Below are 13,107 nucleotides of genomic sequence, written 5' to 3'. Positions count from 1 at the left end.
TCTGAAGTTAACCTCATCCTTATGAAACGTGATAGATTACGATATCAGGGACTCAGGAGAAAGGGGCAGAACAGCGTGGTGTAGCGGGAAAATCAGGGGCATTAGTCCCCAAAGAGAGAGCACTAAAGTCTTAGCTGTATTTCTTCTTCCTAGTTGCTTAAGTCTGCCCCTTTCCCCGAGTCGCGGTCTCCTCCGTGAGCGGGGATAACGGCGCCCGTCCTGGAGCTGTCGCGACAGTCCGCGACAGTCGGTGAGGCGCCTGGGACTGCGGGGCCTCGTCAGCTCTTGCTGGGCCGGGTGGGACCTGTCGCCGGGAAGGCTGCCCGGGCTGGACGGCCAGGGACCCGGACCCGCCAGTGGGGCGGGGGCCGGCGCAGGCTGGGCAGGCGAGTCGGCGCCGGGGCACCGGGCGGCCGGGCCGCGCGCCCAGGCGGAGGCCGAGGGCTCGCCGGGCCTTTGTTGGCGGCCGAGCTGCCTCCGCACACCCGGAGCGGATTAGAGCCAGATGTGGCGGCGGGCGCGAGCGGGCGCCCGGAGCTGGGACCCCGGACTGCGGCGCCGCTCCAGACCTCCCGGTGACATTAAATGAAGGGAGGGGCTCCCGAGTTATATACGCTGCGCAGCGGCGCCCCTAAGTGACAGCCGGGCGGGCCACTGGCGGGCGCGGCGGGCCGTGCGGGGCGCGCTGCGGCCGGCGGCGCCGCAGCCCGCGGCCAATGGCTGGCGGGGCCGGGGCGGGGCCGGGGCGGGGCGGCCGGGCTCCGGCGGCGGAGGCGGAGCCGCGCGGGGAGGGTGGGGCGGCGGCAGGGCCAGTGGCGGCCACAGCAGCTCGGCCGGCGGCCGCGGGAGAACTGCCGACGCCAGCGGCGGGTGAGGGGCTCTCGGCGGCGGCGGCGCGCGGGCGGCCTGGGGGAGCGCAGGGCGGCTGCGCGGAGGGGCGCGGGATGAAGGGCGGCGCCGGCGGCGGGCTCTGCGGCGCCCGGGTTGCGGGAGATCCACCTGCTGGTAACGGAGCCGCCCGCGTCGCGGCCGGGCCGGAGCTTGGGCACCGAGAGCTGCTCGAGCCTGCGGTGCGCGGGGCCGGCGCTCGGCGCGGGCTGGGCCTGGGAGGCGGGGCGGGGGCAGGGGCGTCCTCCCCGCGCCGCCCGCTCCGCGCGGACGCCGCAGCAGCCTAGTGCGTTCCCGGGGCTCCGCCGCGCGGCGGGGCTAGTCGACTTTGGGGGAAAGTGGAGCAAAGTGTGGGTTTGGGGGGTGCGGGGGAAGGGAGAGTTGCCCGCGGGACCCTGCGTCCGGAGAGCCCACGTCAGTCGCCCTTAGGGGAGTCGGTGCCCTGGCGGGCCACGGGGCAGGTGGGGCGGTGGCGAAAGCTAAGCTGTTATATGAGGCATTATGGGGGCGATGGTGGGGGAACTAGAATGGACTGAAAGCCAGGAGGAGGCTTTTCATGAACTAAAAGAGTTGCTCAAGAAGGTCCCAGCGTTGGGCTTGCCAGACCTCACCAAGAACTTCAACCTGTTCCTGCACGAGAAGCAGGTAGCTATGGGGGTACTTTCGCAGACTGTGGGCCCTTGGCAGAGGCCAGTAGCCTATCTGTCCAAACAGCTGGACTCGGCAGCATCGGGATGGCCGCCTTGCCTGTGAGCACTGGCAGCAACCGTCTTGCTAATCAAGGAGGCGGACAAGATTTCGCTTGAGCAAAATATCCGTGTGCAGGTACCGCACACAGTAGTGGCTTTGATGAACACATCAGGGCACCAATGGCTTTCTAGCAGTTGGCTGGCGGGGTACCAGGGACTGCTGTGTGAAAACCAAACGAGTCACCATTGAGACTGTGTGGACCTTAAACCCTTCCTACCGAGCCAGGGCCCCGGACCATGACTGTGCTGAGGCCATGGAGGGAGTCTATGCAAGCCTGCCAGACTTGAAAGATAGTCTGTTGGCGGCGCCAGACCTGGAGCTCTACACGGGAGGCAGCAGCTATATCCAGGATGGCAAACGGTTGGCTGGCTACGCAGTCACCACGGGGAACGACGTCATCATGTCAGCCCCCCTGCCTCAGAATGGTCAGCCCAGAGGGCAGAGTTATGGGGGCTCATCCAAGCCCTCGGGTATGCCCAAGACAAAGAGGCCAATGTATAAACAGACTCCAAATATGCCTTTGCTACGGTGACGTACACGGGACAATCTACAAGGAGAGAGGGCTATTGACCACGGGAGTAAAAGAAATGAAGAATAAGGAAGAAATTCTTCACCTATTGGAAGCAGTGTGGGCACCGAAGGAGATTGCAGTCATCCATTGCAGGGGACACCAGAAGGGCACAGACTCAGTCACCAATGGTAACCATCTAGCAGACCAGGCAGCTAGACAGGCGGCCAGTATGGGACAACCAGAGGATCCCACCACCAAATGCCAGATCCTCCTGGCCCCCAAGTGGCCAGAGAAACCCAGGTACACTCTAGAGGAAGACCAATGGGCAGAGCAGGCACAGGCCAGGAAAAACACAGATGGATGGTGGCAGTTGCCCAACCAAACCATCTTCAATCCAGGAAAGCTGGCCTATCCCATTGTGTCTCGGTATCATAATCTGACTCATCTGGGAAAAACAGCCCTCACCCAGCTGCTTGCCTGATACTATTATATAGCCAAACTCCCCTCAGTGGCAGTGACAGTTAGTGCCCGGTGCCAGACCTGTGCCAGGAACAACGCAGTGGCTAAACCAAGGCCAACCCCAGGAATTCAGCACACTGGGGTGTCCCCGTTCGAGGATGTGGAGGTGGATTTCACCGAAATCAAACCAAGCCGGGGATACAAGTTATTGCTTGTTATGATATGTACTTTCTCAGGTTGGGTTGAGGCTGTCCCCACTCAAACTGAGAAGGCCAGAGAAGTAGTGAAGCTCTTGCTGAGGGAGGTCATCCTCCGGTATGGCTTGCCTCTCTCCATCAGCAGCGATAACGGACCCAGCTTCACTGCAGAAGTTACACAGATCCTCTCCAAAGCATTAGGTATTCAGTTGCACATGGCCTATAGGCCACAGAGCTCAGGGAAAGTGGAGCGCATGAACCAAACCCTCAAGGTTACGTTGGCCAAACTCTGTCAGGAGACACAACTACCTTGGGTAGATATGTTAATTATCACCTTACTGCGGGTAAGATGCACTCCTGGCCCCACTGGATACTCACCCTTTGAGATCCTATGTGGCAGGCCACCCCCCCCCACACACACACATTATCAAACTCCTGAAAGGAGTTTGGGAGACAGCTGGGAGAATTAAACCTAGACCGACAGCTCCAGGCCTTAGCAAAAAGCATGGCCACTATAGACCAGACTATTCAAAAGAGAAACCAAATTGGAGTGGGACTCTCAGTCCACCCCCATTGACCTGGGGACCTTGTCTGGGTAAATGATTGGAAGAAGGAACCCCTAGAGCCAACCTGGAAGGGGCCCTATATTGTGATATTAGTTACCCCCACTGCTGTCAAAGTTGCAGGTGTCACCCCATGGATCTACCATTCCCAAGTGAAACGAGCCGATGCGACAAAGTCAACAAGACCGCTGAAGATCTGGCTCAGATGCCTGCCCACTAAGGCCCCTGAGTCTGACTAGAAGCCAAGGACTGAATGGGACCACTGGCCTGGACTCTTATAGGAATACTGACAGTCTTCTTGGGAATTGGACTTGGGGCCTGTGCCCCAAGAGATTGGACTAACATGCTTCTTGGTAATCCTTTTCTGGGTCTACATGGGGTGCCTCTGTGTTGTTCTTGGTTGGGGCTCTCTGGGCCCCTGCTCCATTCAGAGCAAATGAGCCCTATAGGGGGAGTGATAGCGGCTGGGATAGGACTCCTTGCTATCCCTCCAGAGTCTGCTATACTCACTGGCAAACCCTGCAGAATAGACGGCCACTTGAAAAGGGGGTGGGGGGGCTTGTGTCTCTCCGGGGGAAGAATGCTGTTACTATGTAAACCAATCAGGAATTGTAACTACTAAAGTCAAAGGGCTAAAAGAAAGGATCCACAAGAGAAAACAGGAGGTAGAACAGTTTTGGGGCTTTATTGCCCCTAGCTGGCTGATGGTAACCATGGGACCCTGCTTGCTCAATGCAGTTATTACATTCATAGAAAGGTTGATGCTGCTATGTAAACTGATAAGGGCATCAAGAGAGGGGAATGGCAGGGAAAAAACCCCACCCTGGGGCCTCATGGCTGAACTCACTGCTGATTGGATATGTAAAGCTTATTGCTGATTGGATATAAAGCTTGTTGCTGATTGGATATGTAAAGCTTGTTGTTAATTGGATGCTTTTTGGTCCCACTGCTGATTGGATATGTAAAGGTTGTTGCTAATTAGATACTTTTTGAATCCCACCACTGATTGGATAACTCCTCATGCTCATAGTTGATTGGTTGTGTGTAAGCCCAAGATGTGTGTAAAACTGGAGGAGAACAAGGAAGTGGTGCTCAGAATTTGGTGGCATGCCCCTCTGAGCCCGCAGGAGGAATAAAGGCTGATTCTCCGACCCTCTGTGTGCCGCTCGGTTCTTTCCCTGGTCAGTCACTGTTAACACTTGCTGTAACACCTGCTGTACGCTTGCTGGAACAGTTGCAGCGGGGAATTTTCATGCTCAGTGAAGACCTGACAGTCCAGTGTGAAAGAGTACTCCATGCCCCCAGGCCTCAGTTCCCTCCGTAGTGAGGAAGCTGCAAGTAGGAGGACCCTTAGGTTCGGTGTAGGTGATTCCAGTAAGTGTGCCAGGTGACATCGCGAAGGTGTGCTTTTATGAGCTGGAAGTGGTACCGCTCTCATGCCCGCTTTTATTTCTTGCAACATTGTGTTTCTCTGTAGCACGTTAATTGCTTACATTGTGAATTGTGAAACAAAAGTAGTCACAATGTATGGTTTTAATGCTTTCCATATATTTTGCTGTTGTGCTTTTGCTGTCAGATGAATTCTTTGATAGAGGATAAAAAATGACAAAGTGGTTGGTTTGAATGTAGAATCTAAATTTAGAATCAAAGAATATGCGCTTTGTAGTTTATGTTTCTTTTTCTGAATGTTAATAGTTTTATTAAGAGGTTATCCTGACATAGGTTTCTTTAACCCACAAGTGTAAATGTGAAAACACACTGGAAGATGATATTATGTAAGCTGTATTAAAGAAAAATACCAACCCTTTTATAAATGGAAAACAAGTGAATTTTTCCACAATTGTGGTGTATAAAATTCTGTAGGCTTACGTCATGGCTTTTATTGATTCTGGATATCGTGGATTGTGCCTTACATTCTTCAGGCACCTCTGTCCTGTCTGTGGGATGCTGATTAAGGAATATGCCAAATGTTCAGCAAAGTGTTCTCAGCCATGGACCATGCTGAATTGCTCAGAGGACACTCTAAAATAAAATAAGGTTTTGTGTCCAATTATAAAATACAAGACTGCAGCCTTTAAAGACTGTTAAGAAAACAGATTTCAGTAGAGGTCTGGAGTTGAAAGTTCCATTCATTTTTGGGAGGGTAGAGAAATGACTAGAAATTTTAGACACTGCCTTTTTTGTTGTTGTTAAAGATTCGAATGTTTTAAGTGATAGTCTCGGAGAATATTAAGGTGCTAGATTAAAGGTTTTATAAATATGGACACTAATAAAAGTGTGGGTCACTTGTGTCTTAGAAGCCAGCTTATGAACTGCATCTCATGATTTAAGAGCATGTAGATCCTTAGTTTTACTCTTGTCTGGAGACTTCATTCACTTGTGTTTTGCAGTTAAACATATTTGGAAACCCTAATTAAAAATGTATGACTACATTCTTACTGAGTAAAACAGTCTTGTATTTTTCTTGCAAAATTTCAGGGCTTATTAGTACAATTCATTATAAGTATCTTCTCTAAACAACATTGTATCTTCTTTAAATATTGGATCCAGAGTTTAATAACATTCAGGATTCAATATTTAATTTTCCTTATGTTTTCCTTTATGTGTATTATGAGTAGCATATCAATAGTCTACTTTGATTTTAGAGTTCATTTACTTTTACTTGTCTCTGCATTTATACTGAATTTTACCATATAGGCTTTATTTGTATTTAATAAAACTTTTAAAATATCCTTTATTTTATGATTCTGTGCTTCTATATTTCCCAATTATTATTGAGTGTTTATATGCCTTTTAGATCTTTTACTGGATCAATTTTTTTTCTGAAGATAAGGCTAAGTATGTAGCAACAAAGTTATAAGCATTTTTATATAATGCTGCACCACGATTAAAATTCCAAGTTGTAAAATTCAGTGGGTTATGACCTCTATTTTTATATTCAGAATGCATTATTAGGTGCTTATTGATTTAAGACAATATATATTTAACACTTTATGGAGTTTAGTTAAAATTATAGGATTTTTGCTGTGAAGATTCTAATTCTCAACTGTAGATATGGGCATGTTTGATGTTAACTTCTCTTAATGTAGAAGGTGAATAAATGTGGGCTTAGTAAACAATGATGGCTTTATAAGTGAGAATATTTTTGGAGCTCCTTGTGTTCAGGTAGTAAGAGAGGTTAGATGCTTCTAGAATATTATATGGAAGTTAGAACTGCTGGCCAGACAGAGTTAACAGATATGCTTTGGTGGAGGATTCGTGATAGAGGGATTAGAGAAATTCGTGTAAAGTTGCATGTTTAGACTTTGAAAATTTCTATGAATTTTGTAATTTATTTCATAATAGATCTATGTTCATTATGGAATATAAAAGTTTTAGATTTACACTTACTGTTGGGTGTAATTAATACTCCAGGAAGATTCTCCTGTTTAACTTGAGACTTGGAGTATCCCTGGCACTTCTCTTCATACTGCCATGGTACAGTGGCCTGATTGAGAGGGAAAGAGTATTAGATGAAAGCTTGGACTATGGAGTCATGCAAATTAGGGTTCTCTCTCTGAGTTCATTTCCTCATGTGTAAAATAGAGTTAATAATGCCTACCTCATAGGATTTTGTGAAGATTTAAACATATAGTAGACCCAGCATCTAGGAAACATTTAACAAGCTGTAGTGGCCACCATCATCATTATTATTAATACTATACCTCTATGATCTTTCTTTACTAGTGGAGATTTCTAGTAATATTTGGTGTTAAGTAGTAGACAAGGTGGTAGTTTCTGTATTGGCTTCAAATGGCTGCTTTAATCAGCTGTACTCTTCCACTGAGAGAATTGGCTGTTGGGATCATTAGCCATTTTTGTAAGTCCATTAACTCACCTCACTGGAGTGTCATTTCACCTTGTGGTATCCCTGAGGCCAAGAGTAATCCATGCACATCTGGGAGGTCCTGACATACCCCTGGGGAATGAAACTGACTACAGACTTAACCAGTGGTTGGCAGAGTTTTTTGTTGTTTTTTTTTTTCTTTTTCTTTCATACAGTTAGCATTTATTGAGAACCTATTGTTTGCTGGGCACTGTGCTTAAATACTTCTAACAACTTCATTTTTTTTCCATTTCCCCAACAGCTTTGTTGGGAAATTCCCCAGATTTCTTGAGTTGAAGCAATGCAGAGTGATAGGCCCGTGGTCATACAGTATTCTGGTTGGATTGCTGCATTTTCTTTTTTCTTTCTTTTCTTTATTTATTTATTTTGAGATGGGGCCTTGCTATATCCCCCAGGCTAGTCTCAAACTCCTGGGCTCACTCCCACTTTAACTGTCCCTGGCTGATTGCTGCATTTTCTAAATGCTTAAATATTCCCAATTTATACCCTGGGAATAGGTTAATCACTGGAAAAGCTACATTTATTTTATGATGATGATAAGTAGCAATAATAACTGTAACCTCTTTATTATTTATGATAATATGTGCAAGAGCAGACAGGTTGTTTTCTCATGTGGTTGAAACCTCGAGGACTAGATAAATGACATACCCAGATAAGTCATGTAAGTAATGACAAGAGCTGGGTCTAGGACTCAGTCAGGTCTTTTGACTCTTTATGTATTGTAGTCTGTCAGTTTTCTTACCTTTTTTTTTTTTTAACATTACCTATTATTGTGCAATAGGAAAACTGAGGAGAGTAAAGATTATGTTACTCAGGAACCATTGTGTGATCATTAGAGTTCTCATCTTGGAATCTGTGAGGCCCACAAACTTCTCCCTTTATATAACTAAACATAACTTTCTTTTCACAGACAAAATAAAAACAGTGGTGAGGGAATATAGTTTAAAGCTTTTTTCCCTGGAGGAGAAGGACCATATGATTCTAGTGTATTAAATGAGTAGATGTAGGAATAGTCCCTATAGATACAGTTTAGCTCTGCCAAAAGTCTATTTAGAATGGTGAATAATAAATGAAGATTCTTACATTTTGCTTTGCTGAACAGAGTTTTTCTTTCTGTTTCCCCCCTGCATAGGACGCAAAAGGCCTGAGACATCATCATATGAAGACTGTGAAGACAATCTCAATTATGAATGGTACCGCTGCTGGGCTCCTTCTGCAGAGCATCTGAAATGAACCTCTCTTATTGATTGTTTTTATTGGCCTAGAATCAGGAGTACTGGATTTAGTTGACTTCAGGGTAAAAAGAAAACAGTCCTGGTTATCATCACAAACATATGAACCAGTGTGATGGTGAAATGAGATGAGGCTCCGAAATGGAACTGTAGCCACTGCTTTAGCATTTATCACTTCGTTCCTTACTTTATCTTGGTATACTACATGGCAAAATGGGAAAGGTAAGGAAAATGACTCTGAAAATGTGCCTGAAACGTAGTAGGCTTTTGTTTTGTAAACGTGCTTAGGTTAAATACCCTAGCAGTCTGCACTCTGCATGCTATCTGCTGGCAGTTTCTTTCTTACAATAAAATGAAACAGTGTTCTTGGACAGAGGAGACAGGATTTCTAATTACAATAGTATAATGGGGTTTGTTTTCAGTTTCTTGTAATTGCACTTGGAGAAACAGATATATGACAGCCAAGTTGAATAATAAAGACTTTTGTTTTGGCATTTTAGTTTTTTTACTAAACATAATAAGTGTTTAATAAGCTTCTTTGTACTGAGTGTTGTATAAAACACTTAAAAGAACACAGTGCCTTCATGAAATTTACATGCTAATTATGCTAGTGATTTGGTGCTATGTAGTTAATGATTTAAACTGCATGCATTGACAGATTGCTCTTTAAGCAAGTATTTAAGAAGGGGTGAGGAGAAATTCTGATTGGAATTAAAAAAAACATTTAAAATTATGTTTAGGTTATTGAACTGTGTTTTAAAGGAAAGTTACCTGTTCATTGATTAGAATTGTATTCAGGGATAATGCATTTCTTTGCTTTTTTTGGAAGAGAAAATATTTGGAGTAAATTACCACCCATACTTTTTTACCTATAGCCTTTCTTTCTGTTAATTTAAGGAATGCCGATGGTGAGAAGGATGGAGGTGTTGAGATGATTGCATATTTGGTTTGTTAGAGTTAAGTTAGAATAGTCTTGACACCTGTGCTATTTGAAGATGCTATTGCTGACATTATTTTATTGACTAAATATGAAGACAACTGAAAAGATTGTTTCATGACCTCATTTTTTTTCTGACTTGTGTTTATATTTATGTGTATATATACATATTGGATATGTATATATCTGTGTGGGCGTATATATGTATAAAATAAGCTGATATAAGTAAAAACATATGTTTCTGTGCTTTGAGCAAGTGTGGTATTATTTTCCTACTCTTTGTCTTTCTCTTAATTAGGTTCTAGTTTTGGGGAGAACTCTTGGTGAGAAATGAATTAAATCCTTGTTAAAGACCTTTTTTCTTTGTGTACAAATATATAAATTTTAGATTTCATATGTTCTAATTGTACAAAATGAGAAGACTTAATGAGGAAGAACTTTGAATAGTTAATTTAATCAAACTATTGAAGGTCCCTGACATGAGTAAAATAAAGGGCCATTAAAAGTCTGCTTATGAAGTAAGAGAATTCCTCTATAAGGAAGATATGTGAATTTTTTTCTGGTCAGAAAATGTATCTATTCAGAGAGTCATAGTAATGAAGAAACTTGACCTTTCTTACTGTGTATTATTTAAGAGATTAAAAGTCTTGGAATCTCCAGTTTCTTGTTTCTATGTAAAAGCATTATAAACATTATTGTTATTTTATTAAGCTGTCTTTAGAATCAAAATTAATTTAAAGACACAGAGTTTCTTTTTTTTAATCCTATATGCTAAAAAAAAGAACAAAGTTTCTTTCACCATGTAGTGTGAGGTACATACCTCTGTTCTCTTTGATCACTCTTTGAACAGCTCTGTAATCCTGTGCAAACTTTTCTGCTCTTTCTGCTTACTATTTTGTCCATACTCTTTCAGGTATCAGCAAAACTTTCCAGTTATGGTTATATAAAATCTCTTGTGTTTAAATTTTGTTCTTTATCCATCCAATCTAACTGTTGAGCATTTGGATTCTTTCTAGATAGTTCTGACGGTCAGACAGCCTGGATTTTCCAAGGCACACCTGATTTCAGATATTTAATTCCAGTATACCCACAAATCATGTGCTCTGAATTTTTATTTTGAAACTGTGATTTCCATAATCTTTGACATTGTTAGAATAATAGCTTTTAGTTTTCATTCATTCATTGGTTCCTTACCTGTACCTATCCTGTGCCTAGCACTGTATTATGTGCTATGAATAAGAAAAGAAATAAGAAATTTCATGCCTTTGAGTAGCTCAGGGACTGGATGAGAAAGATGCATGTAAACAAATGTGATACCATCAGATAGAATGGGATAGAAACAACAATAGAGTGCTTGTCTTGTTATAAGCATATTACATGTATTAGCCCATTTAATCCTCATAACAACCCTGGGAGGTTATTATTACCTTCTTTCTGTAGATGGGGAAGGGAAGCCAAAGCAAAGTGGTTGAGAAACTTACCAAGGTCATTCATTAAATGGTACAGTTGAAGTTTGAACTCAGGCAGGCTAATTCAAGAACTTATGCTCTTGGCTATTGCTGTACTGCCCAGAAGAGCAAAGACAGAGGCTACTAATTCTTCATGTGCTTCACAGAAGAGGTAGACTATGAAGGATGAATATGAAGGCCATGTCAGGCAAGTAGGGGACAGTGGGGATATCAGGGACAGGGAGCTGCATGTACAGCTACAAGTTCTGAAAGGGAATAGAGGATTTATGCTTTGGAATTCTGAGATGCTCATTATGACCAGCACATAGGATTCCTAGGCTGTCTCAAGGTTTAGCGGGTAATCACAGTACAGTTCCTAGGAGTACTAGTTTGTCATAAGCTTCACTCACCACTTGGAAGAACACAGGATCTGGTCTGTGGGATTGGCATAGGTTGGGAGGATGTCTGGAGTCCTGCCAGGGAAGCTGGGGTGCAGGGCAGGGTACCAGTTTCAGCAGGGTATACAGGATTCCCACATATAAATAAGACAGAATTCCAGTTATGTGAGAGGGCAGATTGGGAAAGTTGTAGGCATGAGTTGTGCGAGTGGGGCAAGAGTGATTACGAGTCTTACTTGCCAGTGGGGGTAGGGCTCCTGATGAATCTCCTACTCTGATCCCCACAATCCAGAAACTGAGCCACACTGATTAAGCAGTCATAGATCCCTGTTCCTGGGGACAGAGACCGATATATTTGTAGTTCGTGATCCAGAGTTTGATGCTTGGTAAACGTTAACAGACATTTGTTAGATAAATGATTCCTTCAGCAAAAATAATATTTAAAATTTGTTTAAATGGCTTTTTTGATATGTAATTTACATGCTATACAATTCACCCATTTAAAGTGTACAATTCAGTGGTTTTTGGTATATTCACAGATGCATGTATCCATCACCACATTCAATTTTAGAGCATTTTCATCACCTCATAATGAAATCCTGTACCCTTTTGCTATTACTACCCTAGTCCCTATACCCTTCCCATTCCATCCTTGTGATTAAACAACCACTAATCTTTCTATTTCTATAGATTTCCCTATTCTGGGTTCATATAAATGGGATCATATAGTATGTGGTCTTTTGTGACTGGCTTCTTTCACTTAGCAGGATGTTTTCAAAGTTCATCCATGTTGTGCCGTATGTCAGTGCTTCAGTCCTTCTTATAGTGGAATAATGATCCCTTATATGGATATACTACATTTGTTCATCTATTTATCCATTGATGGAGATTGGGTTGTTTCTGCCTTTTGGTTATTATGAATAATGCTGCTATAAACATTCATGTACATGTTTCTGTGTGGACATATGTTTTCATTTCTCTTGGGTATTTATCTAGGAGTGAACTGCTGGGTCATATCATAACTCTATCACTTGAGGATACTTCCAGACTGTTTTCCAAAGTGGCTGGACCATTACACATTCTTATTTCATTCTTTTACTTCAATCTATTTGTGTCTTTCAATCTAGTGTGTCTCCTTTAGACAACATATGGTTGGATCATGCTTTTTAAAATCCAATTTGACAGTCTCTGTCTTTTGATTGGGTTGTTTATTCATTCATATTTAATGTTATTGATGTAGTTGTATTTGTCATCTTTTTGTTTTTCATGTCTCAAGTCTTTTTTGTTCCTGTTTTTTTTTTTTTTTGCATTGATTGAATTCTAAGGTAGCATTTTAATTTCATTAATGATTTTTTTCACTATTTTTAAAGTATTGTTTAGTAGTGTCTCAACTTGTCAGAATCAATTTTAGATTTATGGTAGCTATATAAGCCTAATAACTGTATAGTTCTAGCAATATATAGAAATGTTACTCCTATATAGTTTTATTCCCTTTTTACCCTTTTTTGGTGATATTATTGTTATACATACTGCAGCTATTGTTACAAACCAAACAATGTATTGTTATATTATTATTTTATAGATTTTATTATGTCATTATTTCCTTATCCATTACGGTTTTATTTCTACCCACATCCTTTGTGCTGTTATACTACTGATGTATTTCCATATGATATAGACCCAGCAATACATTATATATGTATTATTTTATATAATTGCTTTTAAAATCAGTTAACAGAGAGAAGAAAAAATATACTTATCAGTGTCTGTTACAATTACATAATTACTGTTGCTCTTCGTGTGGATTTGAATCACTGTGGGGGGAGGGGTGGTTACTC

The 13,107-nt window shown here is 43.0% G+C and overlaps 1 protein-coding gene and 1 long non-coding RNA gene across 3 annotated transcripts in view; one reads left to right on the top strand and one right to left on the bottom strand.

Annotated features, from left to right (window-relative positions):
• Window positions 1–786: 786 nt before the first annotated feature.
• Window positions 787–13,107, top strand: part of MGAT4A (alpha-1,3-mannosyl-glycoprotein 4-beta-N-acetylglucosaminyltransferase A) — a 102,058-nt gene continuing 89,737 nt past the window's right edge. The window contains exons 1-2 of one of the 2 annotated variants that reach the window (XM_076001014.1): window positions 787–870; window positions 8,387–8,708. In XM_076001014.1, coding sequence (XP_075857129.1) covers window positions 8,615–8,708 — 94 coding nt within the window. In that variant the 5' untranslated portion in view covers window positions 787–870; window positions 8,387–8,614. Of the gene's footprint in view, window positions 871–7,428; window positions 8,182–8,386; window positions 8,709–13,107 lie in introns of those variants that run through there. The other variant, XM_020286271.2, reaches the window with a different exon arrangement.
• Window positions 5,236–10,993, bottom strand: LOC105883674 (uncharacterized). The gene is made up of 3 exons (XR_001159866.3): window positions 10,905–10,993; window positions 6,759–6,855; window positions 5,236–5,390 (listed from the first exon to the last, which is right to left on the bottom strand). It is a non-coding gene; the product is annotated as an uncharacterized LOC105883674 (long non-coding RNA).

This window comes from Microcebus murinus, chromosome 3 (assembly GCF_040939455.1).
Source record: "Microcebus murinus isolate Inina chromosome 3, M.murinus_Inina_mat1.0, whole genome shotgun sequence".
Lineage (NCBI taxonomy): Eukaryota > Metazoa > Chordata > Mammalia > Primates > Cheirogaleidae > Microcebus > Microcebus murinus.
The sequence above is the reverse complement of the archived record's forward strand: the minus strand, read 5'-3'. Positions and strand labels throughout refer to the sequence as shown.